Source organism: Pezoporus occidentalis, unplaced genomic scaffold, assembly GCF_034315485.1.
Source record: "Pezoporus occidentalis ecotype Australia unplaced genomic scaffold, CSIRO_AGI_Poc_V1 ctg124, whole genome shotgun sequence".
Lineage (NCBI taxonomy): Eukaryota > Metazoa > Chordata > Aves > Psittaciformes > Psittacidae > Pezoporus > Pezoporus occidentalis.
This window is the reverse complement of record NW_026913038.1, coordinates 3,109,868-3,124,505: the sequence shown is the minus strand read 5'-3', so window position 1 is coordinate 3,124,505 and position 14,638 is coordinate 3,109,868. Positions and strand designations below refer to the sequence as shown.

Genomic DNA, 14,638 nt, shown 5'->3' with positions numbered 1-14,638 from the left:
GAGCCAATTTGTTCTGTGCCAGGCTGACAGTGCAAGGTCCACATGGGATTTTGGCAGTGCTACAGACAGGCACAGGTTTGTACAGTTGCCCTTCCAAAATGGAAATAGTGCTCAAAACCAAGAGTCCTTTACCCACCCCAGCAGCAGAGCAACTCAGCTGCTTCCTCTCTGGTACCTGAGTTCATCCGTTTGAGATTGCCCTTGTACATAGCCACAGCCTGAGCAAGAGCAAACCACACACAGAACTGAGCAGACCCTGGACCAGGTCCCCAACAGGAGCAGCTGGACAAGCTTAAGTCCTCACAGCAGTGGCTGCTATACCAACAAGCCTTGCTTCTCTCCAGCCTCTGACATCTCACCCTTCAGCACTGCTTTCCTTCCTTTGATATCTGCGTCCCACTTAACCTTTTATGCCCTTGATGGGTGCTAACAGGAGCCACCTGAAGGAGCTTTGGCCATGCTTCTTGGTTGGGTTGATAGCCGTGTATCAGCTGTGGTCACTGACTTTGTGTGGGAGTAGATAGCATGTAGCAGGGAGGCCATCAGCTGTGGTTGCTGAATCTGCACCATAGCAAGTAGCATGGAGCAGGAAGGCCACATGCAGCAGAGCACAAACCTCAGGCTAATTTGTTCTTTCAGCATGAGCATGTTTGAGCCTGGGGTTTAGCCATTCTCCCAACAACCTTGGCCTGCAACAGATTTGGGGAAGCTAAAGCCCTGGGTGGAGTCTTACTGGGTACGCTGTGTGTAGGTGTATGTCATGAACACGGTTGAGGCGTAGTGACTTCTAAGGACTCTAAACAGTCACACACCATGATCTTTTCTCCTTCCCCATCACACTGCAACTCATCTGCTGGGGAAGTGGGGTCTCAGGGCTGCACTGAAACACCATTTCCAATTGACTCTCAGTGCCCTTTCTGCTGCCCTAGAGCCAGACAGAGAAAAAACCCAGGTGGTAACCAGGCAGACTAGATTTGCTTATGTATGATCTGGATGTAATGTTCTTTTTTCAATGCAATGGCTTAACACATCCTTGTGGCCCTGCTAGTCTGATACCGGGGGTGACTAATGCAGGATAGTCCCTAAGCTTGCCTATACCCAGCACCTTTCGAACTGCTGATTACAAAAGAAAGGCAAAAGCTTTGAGACAAGGGGATTACCTGAGATGCATCTAATCTGGAGCTGTGTCTGTTTGTCATGTGATAACTGGTATCCTGCATCCCCTGGGGATTGCATGTTGTGGGGGGTTATTATGCATGGCTCGTGCTGAGTGCCCATGTGAGTTGGCCATGTACACCCCTCAGCCAGGGGAACCAGCCTATGGGTGCTGTATGGAGCCCCGTGTGTTGCTCTAGGGTCCACACTGCCATTTTCTCTATGTGCTTTGTAACTTTTGGGGTGTCAGTGGTCCATGCTCTGGCATTTTGGAAACCCAAAGGGTTTGTCCACATCTCCCCATCCCTGCTCTGCGCAGCATGCAATGGCTGTTGTTTGCCTTTGGGGCGGGTGAGCAGCCTCTAGCCTGGGAGGAACAAAGCCTGGGGCCAGTTCCTGCAAACAAGAACCATGCCTTTTTATCACTTCGTGACAAATTGTTTTGTCAGCAACAGGAAGTGATGTTACCACCGTCCTCACCAAGGGGAAACTCCTCGTGGTTTCCATGGGGATGTATGCAACTGTAGAACTATGGGTTTATATAAGCTGAAAGCCCTACACATGCCTTCTGTGTGCTGGGTTTCTAGGGGTCTTGGATCGGATACGAGGGGCAGGGTCTAAGCCAAAACCTCTAGCATGGAGGGGCAGCCAGCTCATGTGGGAGCTGGGGGTAACAGGAGTTCAGAGCTGTAAACCAGGGTGAACCATGTGTCTTGGTATCCCAAGCAAACAAAACTGCAAAGCAAGGGGAATAAATGAGGGGTAAGAAGGGACAATGCCTCCCTAACACATCCACAGTGGGCAAAGTTCAGCTTGGCTGTGTCATCAAAGTGTCCTTCACCTCCACAACACACAGGCTCTGCCCGTCTCAGCTCCTTGTGCCTCCTTGCCCAGCTCATACCTCCTTCTCTGCCCCTCACCTTGCTGCCTGCCCTGGTCCTTTCCCCTGGCTCCCAGCAAACCCCTGAACTGAGCCCATCCATCCCCCTACAACTGTGGCACTAAAGTGATGTTTGCAGGTCTCAACCTAATCTCTCTTTACTTTTCACTGCTGTTCCTGCCCCCCTTACCCTCCCCTTGCTCGGACAAGGAGCAGTTCAGGATCTGGGTGCAATCCTGTCCACAGAGACTTTGCAGGAGGCTGTGGGCTCTGGGCACTGTGAGAGTGATTACAGGCGACAGAAGGATCAGGATAGACTTGGAAAAGGACATCACACATCCACAGAGCTGGCAGCGTGTGTCGGTGCCTTGCTGGGACCAAAGCCCTGCTGTCACTGGCTGGCTTTTCTGCTACGGGCTTTATGCTGAAGCAGCGCTCTCGTGTGCCCCTCTGTCAGGTGCCTGCTTAGGTTATGAAAGCTGATCGGCTGCCAGGTAATGAGTTTTATTGTTCCAAGAAACACATAAACAAGCTCCCCTGGCTGACAGGGAGCGGATTTCTGTTTGAATTGCGATTAACAGGCAGGATTTTTTTCACCAGTTGCATGGCCAGGGCTGCCAAGGTTGTATTTTTCCACTGAACAAGCTCTGATTTGCTTTGAAGGTGAAAGTTTGCTCCGTTGTTACTGCAGGTGTAAAAGGGCTCACGTGTTCACAAACAGCCTCGTATGCTTTACAGGGAGACCAGTAGTAGGTGCAGTCCTCCTGAGCAGCACAACCTGCCCAAACACTTCCCATGGACAAAGGGGTTTTGCAAGATCTGCAGCATGGGACAGACTTTGGGGAGGATGTTCACTTTGATGCTTTAGGAAAATAAGGGTTTCTAACTTTGTCTCTTAGTGCCCAGGGATCTCTCCCTTTTAGCTGCTCCATTTCTTTATCCCTTGGTGTCAGGTTGAAGCTTGGCGATGGCTGACGCGCAGCACTGACGACAGAGCTGCATCGGAGGGGCAACTCACGTGGAAGTTTCAGATGCAGCAGCACATCATCCCATCCTTCAAGGGCACCTTCTCCCAGGAGAAGAGTCCTGGATTTCAGCACCGTTAATACTCCAGGTAACTTGGAGGATTTCAGCAGGTGCTTTGCTTGTCTCCAGGTACTTGACAAGAGCACAGCTGCTTTACACTTAAAATACCCCCTCATCATTAAGCTTAGGATCATAACTGTTAAAATGCCACGATTTTACAGAGTGTCATAACCTGCTGTATCTGCTCAAGCAAAACCATTTTTGATGGGGCAAAAGTAAGATCTGACTCCTGGAGTATCAGAAAGGCAAGGACTGGTGGCTTCCTTCTGGAGTGGAGGTAGGACACCTGATGTCCTAGCACTCCCCCCACAACCATCCCCCTCTTACCTGTATTAATTACCACCCTACCTAGTAAAGCAAGCTTCCAGCTGTGTCTCTTCTCCATCAGCTTCTCTTGGTAAGGGTATGTCACAGCAATGCTGCTTCCCACATACACATCTCACCCCACACACCCTATAGGGACGCACAGTTCTGTCACACCACACAGCAGCAACCCTGTACTGCATCCTGCCTGTTGCCCTCACCCTGCAGCTCCTGCCCATGAGCTGCCAGGAGGGCTGGTCTGTTAGAGCTGCCCTGCCTGGCTTTTATGCTACATAAAACTCTTTCCATTGCCTCAACTAAATGCCAGATAGAAACCACTCTAGTGAGAATCTACATAAGAAGGGCATTTATTTGAGTCTGAGTAAGAAAGTAAGTGTCTTGATGGTGACCTGATCTCATGTTACACCCCAATTTATTTACAGGCATAGCCCAGCAAGTCAAATACTTCATTCCAGGCATGAGACAGTCTGAGTTGCAAAAAGGAATCAAGGAGGTGGGATGGAAAAAGAAGACACTTTGGCACAAACTCACACGCTGTGGAGATCTGTTACCAACAGGTTAATTTTTAGCCTTAACCTTTGAAGCATTAAAAGTAAACAAGTAATAGGAAGCTTCTTCTTCCTTTCTTAGACAAGGGCTATTTGGAATTCACTGTAACCCTGTGCCCAACTTTCAGCTGGTTCAAACTGCTACAAGCTCTATGGCCATCACTGTGGCCAAATCCACGTTACAGCTGAGAAACCAGCCCTGGCATTCTGCCACTGCATGTAATTATACAGGGACAAAGAAAAGCTCAGGTTAAGGAGCAGCAGTAGGTTCCAGTCAATTATGTGGTTTAAACCCATTTTCATACGTAATACAGCCAAGAGCTGAGGTCAGCAGAGCTGCAAATTCAGATTTCTATGGTTCTTCCCCTGGGAGCTTCCACTTGGGTTTTGGGACTGTAAAATACAAGATTTTAAAGAATGTATCCAGCTCAATAGAAATACCATAATTTATTCTGTTTGTATAAAAAAAAGTTATAATCATGTAACAAAACTATGTCTTCATAAGAAGAAATATATTATTTCACATCATAAATAAATCAGCAAACATACAACCCTTGGCAACTCAAAAAAGCACTCGCCTGGTGCTTTCATGTCAGTGCTTGGGAAACAAGAAGAGCTGACAGATATATACACACACAGGATTATAGTACCAAAAAAATACTGAGGTATTTGGTTTCTCTAGAAATGAAACTCTAGGTTTGTGAAGGCAAAAAAACCCAATGCACTAATGTAAAAATAAATAAATAGGACTGTCATATAAAAGGGGGACAGCATCAGTGTTGCTCAAAGTGTCCAGGAACGGGAATACTGGTGAGCATGCTACTAAACATGGAGCAGGCTTAGGACAGACAGAAGACAAAAAGGAACAGCTCAAGAAGAGACAGTGTCCTTTGATATCTGTGTAGACATCCAGATACTGGCTTCAGAAGTCAGTAGAACAGTCAGTAACACCTAATTCTCTGGCATCAGGTGAGCTCCTCTCCATTAATGATACTGTTCTGGGATGTATGGATGGTTCCCCACAAAACACGAGTGACTGATGACACTGTCCCTGTAGTTATTGCACTTCTGAGACAGTAAATTTGAGTTCTGGCCATATTTTCACTCGCTTTTCAGCAGCTTGGGGAAGTGGTGATGGGGCTCTGGAGATAGCTTAAAGCACTGGATGAGGTGTGAACAGGGATGGAGACTGGAAAGTTAAAGACTGTGGTGGTCGATGCTCCTCTGTCCAATACTGACATAGCAGGGCTACCAGCTTCTGCTGAGCAGTTGGGGGCAAGGACCTGCGACTCAAACTGCAGCAGCTGCCCCATGAAGCTGAAGTTCGGGGAGATGATGCTTCTCCTCTGCTTCACAAACTCAAAGGCTTCATCCAGTTTGACTCTGTTGGTCCTCATGAGGTAAGCAAGACAGATGGTTGCTGACCGGGAAATGCCAGCCTGGCAGTGCACAAATACCCTTCCTCCATCATTTTTAACAGAGTCTGAAAGAATGAAAATACACTGTTAGCAAGTATGTCCAACTGCCTCCAGAGGTGGCAAAGCAGAGGCTCCTGTTTTACATTGCTTTAATCCATCCCTTCCTTAGCCTAATAGGTTCACCGGTGCTTTTGAGACAAAGAGAGCCTTTGTCCTGAGGGAACCAACAGTCTAGCTATTTTCATTCTGGGCTCCAATTCCAATTATACTAATAGTTCCTCCAGGTCACTTTAGCAGTTCTTGCAAGATTACTTTAATTCTGATCCACTTAAATTCACTAGCTCTCTGCAAGACCAATGCCTCTTGATTCAAGATTTCAAACAGCTTTGCGAAGCCAAGATTTCTCCTCAGAGTAGGATAAAATAAATGGAAATATTCCCCAAGCATATCTCCCTAATAGAATTAGATTCCCCAGTCTCAAATGTAAGTTTTACTGGGGAAAACAATACCCCAAAATCACCTCCCGGGGTATAATACCCCAGGAAAAGAACAGACTGTAAAGAGAGCTCATTTACCTATGAAATCAATCGCCTCGTTAAACCAGGAGCTGATATCTGCCTTGTGGTTGTCCTCCACAGGGATACTTTTATACTGGTAGTGCCCTTCGAAGTGGTTGGGGCAGTTCGCTGATACATTGATTAACGCCGTGATTCCCAAAGCATCCAGCATGTCTTTCCGGGAGGCATGGTAAGCGCTGCCCAAGTAGAGGAACGGCAGGATTTCCACCGGACCACCCTAGAACGGAAGGGACAACCGGTTAACTCCGCTCGGGAAGCTGCCGACCGCCTTCCCCCTCCTCCCATCGCCCGCCCCGCGTCCCGTCCACCCCTCCCGCAGCTACCAGCCCGGCCCCGCTCACCTGGTCGTAGAGGGGGGTGCCGCAGGAGCTGCACCCCGAGTCGGCGCTGCCGGGCGCGCTGCTGGCGCTGAGAGGCAGGCTGAGGCCCGTCGGGGCGGCCGGCTTGGTGCAGAGCTCGGAACAGGCGGACGAGAACGCTTCATAACCTCCTGCAGGGGCAGAGGGGACAGAGAGGCGCCGGGTGAGCGCGGCACGGCCGGGGGGCGAGAGGAGCCCCAGGAACGGCGCTACCGCGGTCCCCCCTCCCCTCCGACGGCTGCCAGGGCGGTCCCGGCGCCACTCACCCTTGAGGAAGCAGATGCGGGCTCCGCGGGCCTCCCTGCAGAGGGTGCCGAGGGCCAGCAGCAGCGTGCTATCGCGCTTGGGCAGCTCCAGGTCGGCGCTGCGCTCGTCCAGCAGCACCACGGTGTGAACCAGCCCCTGGCGCAGGCGGGCTCGGAGCTCCTCGTTGGGGACAACGTGCTCCAAGGCCAGGGCGCCCTTAGCGCGGCGGCGCACGATGGTGCTGAGGCGGACGTTGCAGGAGCCGCGGATGTGCGCGGCGTTGAAGGAGAAGAAGGAGCGGCAGTCGAGGACGAGGCACTGCGCGGCGCGCTCCTGCAGCAGCCCTCGCAGCGCCTCGCACTCCAGCGCGCACACCCGCAGGTTCACCATGGCGGCTCCGGCCGAGGGAAGGAGGGAGGAGGAGGAGGAGGATGATGATGAGGAAGGCGCGGCCAGTGTTGTAGTGCCCGGTGTCCCGCGGTAGCTCAGCGCAGCGCGACCCGGTCGGGCCCCGCATGCCCGCACCCGCTTTATATAGGGCCGCGCCGCCGGGCCGGCGTTTTCTCAATGGAGCCGCGTCACGTGGGCTCTCCCGAAGACGTCACCTTGGCGGCGCGCCACCGCGGGCGCGCCCAGCCTCGCCGGCATGACGTCATGTGCCGCGGGGCCGCGCGCCCGCGCTGGCAGAGGGAGGCTGGGAGGGGGTGGGCGCGCGCCCGGCGTATGTGCACACATGTGCGTGCACATATGGACACACGTATGGACACACGTGTACGTGGACACGCGCGGGGTACTGCACACACAAACACACAGAAACATGTATACACGTGTATAGATGTACACATACACACACACAAGCTCCTATGCACACAGATATACACAGAGATAAACGTATACAGGTGCTGACACACTTGCCTACAGACACGGATACACACACGTATACGTACACACATCAACATGCCTGTATTATGCATACACACGCTTACACGCGCATGCACATAGATAAATACAGAAACGCATATATGTGCACATACAAACACAGGCATGTACACCCATACATGCGTATAAACACCTACAAACACACATGCACACACCCTTCATCCACACACACCCCACTCCCACACAGACATGTGTCCTGCACAGGTGCCATAGGGCTGGGCCACCTCACTGCTGTCCCTTGTCCCCTGCCCCACAGGGGCTGGGCTCGAGGACTCACTGGGGCTGGGCAGCCTTTGTCCGTGTCCCCCAGCGCTGGCTGCTCCCCCCTTTCCCACAGAAACCAGAGCATTGCCGGGGGAAGGAAGCTGATGGAGCAGCAGTGTGGGGGGATGTGAAGCCTTGGGTGTGGGCATGCTTGTTCTTCTAAAGAAACAAGCATACACATATGTATATTTGATTCATACATAGACATATATACATGTACAGACATAGCTACACTTACATATATATGTGTATACATATATTTGTGTATATATATATAATGTAAACACACACTTGAGAGCTGTTCCCGTCATGGCTTATGTGTAAGGAAAAAAATGTAGTAGACCTGCAGCCCAGGCAAAGTTCATTTTTCCCACTGAGAACACAACCAGAAGCTGGGGCTGCCAGTAACTGGCAGTGGGGTACTGGGACCTCTTTTTCATTCTCCCCTTGGTCGTGCTTCAGCACTTCCCAAATGTTTCCTTTTCCCTGTGTGTGACTGGCTTCCACCAGCACACTCGGGTGTTTTCTCACTCAGGGCTTCCAGTCAGTGCTGCTTCCTCTTCCCCTGCTCCCCGCAATGCCTCTCCAGCCACAGCTGTCCCCAGCGCCTCCTGCTTTGGCCCTTTTCCCCCAGCCCTTTCTCAGCAATTTCTGTTCTGGTCACAGCTCCTTTCAGTAGTTTTCTGGTTTAACTTCCCTTCTTCAGCTGCTCTTTTCAGAGGAGATCTCTCCCTGCCACATCACGGCAAGACTTCCCCCATCGTCCATCCCCACCAGTCTCATGGGCTGCCAACCATCACTCCTCAAATTTTCCATCTTCTCTCCCACCAGTGTCTCCCAGTCCTTAAAAACCTCAGATCTTCTCCTACCAGCCAGGCTCTGTATGTGTCCAACATCTCCTGGGCTTCAGGCCTCCATGGGGGACCAGGAGGAGAGGGCACATGGAAGGGCACGGGCAGGTGGGTGCCAGTGCTGCCTCACCTGCTTATCACAGGATTGTCTCTGCTCTGCTGAGCAGGGGACGGGGACGGGGGGGGGGATTGCCAAAACTGCAGCCTCCAAGAGAATCTGTTTTTTCAACATGTTCCTTAAAAATAAACACGGGATTGCACTTTTCGTTCCATTTATTTATTGTTGTTCTTCCAACAGTGTGTTGGAAACAGATTGTGAGAAACACTCATACTCTTCCGTGCTGGGAAGTGACTCTGCTCCACCACACCGTCACTCACTCTGTTACTGGGACCCCATTGTCATCCACAGTGGATCACTGGACGTGAATCATGGAGTGAATACGCATCCCTCTGCACCACGAGCACATGGGAAGCGGTCAGGGAGTGCGGGCCATGCCTCAGGCAGCAGTGGACCTGCCTGTCCTCCTGTGGTGTGCTCCGAACCAGCTCCTCGCAAGACGTGATACCACTGTGACACCGCGCTATGGACAAGCTCTGGTGACCTTGCGCATCGTCTGTCAAATACCAACCCACCCAGAGTTTTCTAAGGAGCTGCACATCAGGAATCATCAGTGATCGATTTCTTGCCCAATTTTGCAGCAGGTTGAAGGCATCACTTGTAGGAGCACAGGAGGGGCAAGGAACCTGCTCAGCCACAGCAGAGAAGCCCTGTGGGGTTAGGAGCTTGAATGCCCTTCTCTAACCAGCCAAAAGCCTTGTGTATTCCCAGAGCAGCAGCATGGGTTGGGAGACTCCACTTGAATGCTTTAAGGGAAAGCAGTGTTTTTCATGGTGCTGTGCCACTAGTGCTGTGCCACTAGTGCCTTGTTAGTGGGAACAGCCAGCCCTGGCTCACAGACACGGGTATCCCGATGCCACTGACAGTCTTGTCCTAAACTCTTCCATGTCCCACACAGAAAACAAATCTAAAAGACTGGGTTTTTTGCCCTCAGTTTGGCAACTTCATTGTTTCCCCAAGTTTGGAGAAATCGCCATATCTGACACCTGCACAGGCAAGTGAGAATGTGCTCTCAATGACAACCAGTCATGATGTTAACCAACATCATATCATATAAGTATTGTATAGACACTGTGGGCCAGATACCTTGGCTTCTCTGAGATGGACAAGGAAGACATCCAGCTGAGGCCATTGTGCAAAGGGAATTTGCCTCCACAGCAATGATAATTGCTCTTCGATGGACTTATGTAATTATGAGACTTTTGAATCTGGTCTTGTTTACACACAGTGCAAATCAGGAAGAAAAATATTCATCACATGTGGCAGTGTGTATTGAATCACTTATAATCCTGGACGAGCTATTTCCTTGCTTTATTTTTGTTTTCTTTTCTTAAATAAACCTGCCATAAGAATGAAAGAAAGGAAAACACAGAACAGGGCTGAAGTGGCTTTTAGGGGCTCACTCTGGCCTGAATGACTTTCTTAAGGGTTAGATTTCCTGCCTTAACAAAAGCCAGGAAATACAAAATTAACCCCTTCCTCCAAAACAATCCGTGTTTGCACTAAGGCCACAATGTCTTTGTAAGGGTAATAATAGAAACAAGAGCATGAAGTGTGGGGGTGGCAGGTGATGCTTTGATTTGGACAGATGGGACCTACTGCTGCCATTCGGTCCACATTATGCCCTGGGTTTAACAGTGCCCATGTTGCTGTGCCAAAATATGTCCCGGTCCAAAACAACAGGAGAACCCTGTGAGTGTGAGCTCTCACTCATGGCATCAGGGACTTCTTAGGAAAATGACTTCATGGCAGTTTCATCATGTCGCAGCTGAAGGTGTTGTCTTTGTCTCAGCAGGACCAGACACCTGGATGGCTTTCTCCAGAGGCCGTGGGTCTCCCACTGAAACCTGGTTGATGTTTATCTCAAGGGGTAATAGAGGGTTGCAGACAGCTTCTGCATCGACTGACACCGATGCTAATTTGTTAGCAACTTGGTGGCCAGTGTAGATAACCCCTGGACTGGAGCTGGCCCACTGCATAAACCAGTTACCCAGTAATACCGGTTATTCAGGCTTTTTAACTAGGCATTCATGGCCAAAATCAGCTCTGAACCGTTCGAGCGAAGCCAGAATTGCAGCACCATTGGACCCAACCTAGGTCTCGCTGCCCGCAGTGCAAGTTTTGTCTGAATAAAGATATGAAGGATCAAGCCTCAACACTTGAGACACAGAAAAAAAATGCATGTGGGAACACTTGGAAACTGTGCTGGAGGCATTTCTTCAGCATGTGTAACATTTTCTCCGAATTCAGTTTCACAACCCAGCATTTCCTTTTGTAAATATTTGGACAGATTTTACGGAGACACAGATTCACAAGAAACAGAAGGAAAAGAAGGAAAGATAAATGGAGAGAGAAAGAGGAAGGAAGGAAGGAAGGGAGGGAAGGAGGAAGAAAAAGGAAAAGAAAAAGGAAAAGAAAAAGGAAAACAAAAAGGAAAACAAAAAGGAGCAAAGGAGACAAAGGATTCAGCAATGGAAGGTTACAATAAGCAGAATGCAAACAATGTAGAATTGCTGATGACTCATACTACAATGAAAACATTATTTTTTATGCATTTAAATACTGAGATTTAACCCTTTTGCCAGGGTTTGGCTAAGCTCAGACTGCCTCAGATTCTTCACATTGGAGTTGATGAGGTGGGGGAATGGGGAGGCAGACAGGTCAGTCCTGACAGCACAAAAAACAGCTCTGAGCTGGGATCTCACTCCCGGAGAAACAGGCTGGAAAACCTGGTATGGCCTTATTTCTGTGTGCCATGTCCAGTGTGTAACTATTTCTTGCTGAGTAGAAAATAGTTGGTGTAGCTGCTCGGGTATTTCAAGTGGGAACATATCCTGGATACAGATGTACATTGAGGAGTACGGAAAGCCCCTTTTTCCCAGCCCTGCCTAAGGAAATCTCAGCTCATTGCTTCCCTGGCCACCCCGAACCACTGGCTTCCTCCTCCTGGGGCTGTGGGCAGAGGTGGGAGCACAGCAGGCACTGGCAGCAGCACACGCGTGGACCATAATGGTCACTCCCTGTATTCCAGACCACAATCCCATCTCTGCTGTACTATCAATGCAGTGCCATGAGCTCCTCATTGCTTCATGATGCCGCGGGCAGCACACCACGCGCTGCCAGCTCCACGGTGTGACAGCCCCCGGTGCCAGCCCCACACTGCCACGGGGGACCTGCCATCCGCTCTGCATCTGCCACTGGGATACACGACCCGAGGCACCCAGACAGCATGCGTGGATGGCACCATATGACCCCATACATGTGTGTGTGCCTGTCACACAGCCCGACGTACGGCATCTCAAGGCCTGAAACCCAAGACACTCGAGATGTCTGCCGCGTGGACAGTCCTCTGTCATAATTTTGCCAAGTGGCTCCATGTCTGCTTGAGCAGCTAATGCAAGTCAGTCCTGCTTTCTCTTGCAGTGACTCACCGAGCTGCCTGGGGCAAGTTGCTTACTGCTGCGTTTTAACATGATTACAGGCATTAGACAGCCAGTCTGGGATACAGTGGATTTGATATTCAAAATCATTAAATACCTGCCTCCAAAGGAAAATCTCTGGGAATTAGTGGCACTGATACACTTCACAGCGCTGGGATCGGCTTAGTAGGGCAAATGGTTTAGGCAATTTAATCTTACATTTAATTGCTTCTATTAATCTGCTATGAATCATGCCATGCGTTAGGCATAAGGGTATCTATTCAATAAAATCACTGTATTTGTAGAGTTCTTTTATTTCAAGATGAAAGGTATTAGATATATAATAAAATATACTTATGGGAAATTATTCTTCCTACAGCTTATATATTTTCTCTGTAACATCCTCTAATGGCTAGCATGGCAAGGCAAGGCTTCCGTGGGAGGAGGGAGAATTTGAATAGAAAACAAATGACGTACCTCGCACCAAGAGGCAGGGAGAGGCGTGCTCTCCTCTCCAGACACATGAGAGCTGGGGTTATTGCTAGTCATGTGATGGCAGTGTTTTGTGGGCACAGTGACTGTGTATGAGCTTCACATTCCCAGAACCATCCGCTCTCATGAAGATTGAGATAAGAGCCTTTTGTAGGTTGTTCTGTTCTTTTTGTCTTTACAGGGATGAAGGCTTCATAAATGTACACAGCACATGGGAACCAACAGAAGGGCAGAGGGGATGATTTTGAGCATGGGGTTATCCTGGCTTGTGCCCATTAGGATCAAGCAGAGCTGGTACAGCTGGAGTCTGGCATCTTGTTACCTGTCCTGCAGGGAGAGCAAAACCTGTTCTCCATTAGCTACAGCTACATCTTTTCCCACCAGCCCGTGGATGCAAGGGTCTGTAAAGCCAGTGCAACCAGCTACTGTGGGAAAGAGTTTCATGCTCTAAGTCCCAACACATACTAACCGTTCCCAACTCAAGAATAGCTTTTGGCGGATGTAGGCAGCTTGGAATAATCTAGGACTGTCAAGGCTGAAAGGTGCAGAGGGGATGGAAAGGTACTTCTGCCTCCTCCTGAAGTCCTGTGTGAAGGACAGGATTCAAGGACCCAGAAGTGCTCACACTGTTCTCTGCACCATTTCTACCATCCTCCAGGTCTCAGTTTGTCTTGCTAATGGTGTTGAAAGGGGTCATTTGCTGAGGGGACAGAAGGGGAGGATGTAACAGCAAAAGCAACTGTAAACTGTCTGAAATAACATGAGGTTTATCAAAAGCCACAATTCCTGCATTCTTGGACTATGGAGTAACTCAGTGTTGAGACCCAAGAGCGACACTTCACAAGAGGATGTGAAAAAGAAATAAGGCTTTTAAGGGAAACAAAGCACAAAGAAATTCCAGTGGATATTGCATTGCACACTCTCCCTCCGAGTCCCCTTGTTTTCATGCACCTTTTTCTGTGCTTTCTTAGTATGAGCTTTAAGGTGTTTATAGCTAATCTTCGTATTTCATTTGTAACTGTTAAAAAATACCCCCATATCGGTAAATACAGAACTGCTTGTTCATTCTGTGCTATTCAGTTTGTTAAAATATTTGCAATATGACATGATTCTCTCATGTGATAGAGTGAGGTGATGTTTGTGTGTAACAGCGGTTAGTGAAAACACAGTATTAGTCATAGGAGAGAATAACACTTGACTGTTCTGAATGTGAAAACCTTTAGGCTGTGGAAAAAGCCAAACTTTGGCCCACTGTTGTTTTCAGAAGTACATGAGAACACACGGGGCAGAGTGACTCACAGTGTAGTTGTTCTCCGAGTGTCACCTTGAGTGGGACAGGACATGATAATCAGGAAAGGGATCTAACGACCCATTTCTTTGCAAATAAAATGCCTTTTCCTTGGCATCAAATGGCTACCTGTCTGACTTGCCCATGTTCCTCATGCCCCATTAGACTTGACAAAAACTCAGCGCTGAGGTGATCTCATTGCCTTGCTGTGAAACCTTCAGGTGAGTCTAGCAAGGGTTCGTGCTGTCCTCCTCTGAAGTATTGGACAAACTATTTCTTGATGGGGATGAATCAGGAGTGAAGTCATACAGCAGCATTGGCTCAAACGAATTTGCCCAAACATGGGACGTTTCTCCTGGGGGGTGACCACACGTGTGGCCAGACGCTCTGCAGCTCTTGGAGCCTGTCACAAGCTGTGATTTCACCTCGGCTGCCACACAAAATGCTGAGCTCTGTTTAGACAGAGGCCCAGCCAAAGGGCCGCTCGCATGAACACACTTCTTAGAGAGTGTTTTTTTTACAGCTGCTGTGGTGTAAAAAACTCCCTTGCCAATAAAGGGAGAAAACATCCCATAAAAGCAGCAGGCTGAGGGGAGCCCTAAAATGGAAGGGGTTGGAAGCTGCGGGGAGACTTCCCTTGGAGCGTGGTAGCAGCCAGACAGCCCCATGATGG

The 14,638-nt window shown here is 49.5% G+C and overlaps 1 protein-coding gene across 2 annotated transcripts; it reads right to left on the bottom strand.

Moving 5' to 3' along the window:
• Positions 1–4,421: 4,421 nt before the first annotated feature.
• Positions 4,422–7,107, bottom strand: DUSP1 (dual specificity phosphatase 1). 2 transcript variants are annotated; one of them, XM_062607676.1, is made up of 4 exons: positions 6,615–7,104; positions 6,331–6,479; positions 5,987–6,206; positions 4,422–5,476 (listed from the first exon to the last, which is right to left on the bottom strand). In XM_062607676.1, the coding sequence occupies exons 1-4, from the start codon at positions 6,982–6,984 to the stop codon at positions 5,106–5,108; spliced, it is 1,110 nt and encodes a 369-aa protein (XP_062463660.1). In that variant the 5' UTR covers positions 6,985–7,104; the 3' UTR covers positions 4,422–5,105. The 2 variants fall into 2 exon arrangements, with proteins under 2 accessions (XP_062463660.1, XP_062463659.1); XM_062607675.1 differs by having other exon boundaries at positions 6,331–7,107.
• Positions 7,108–14,638: the final 7,531 nt, after the last annotated feature.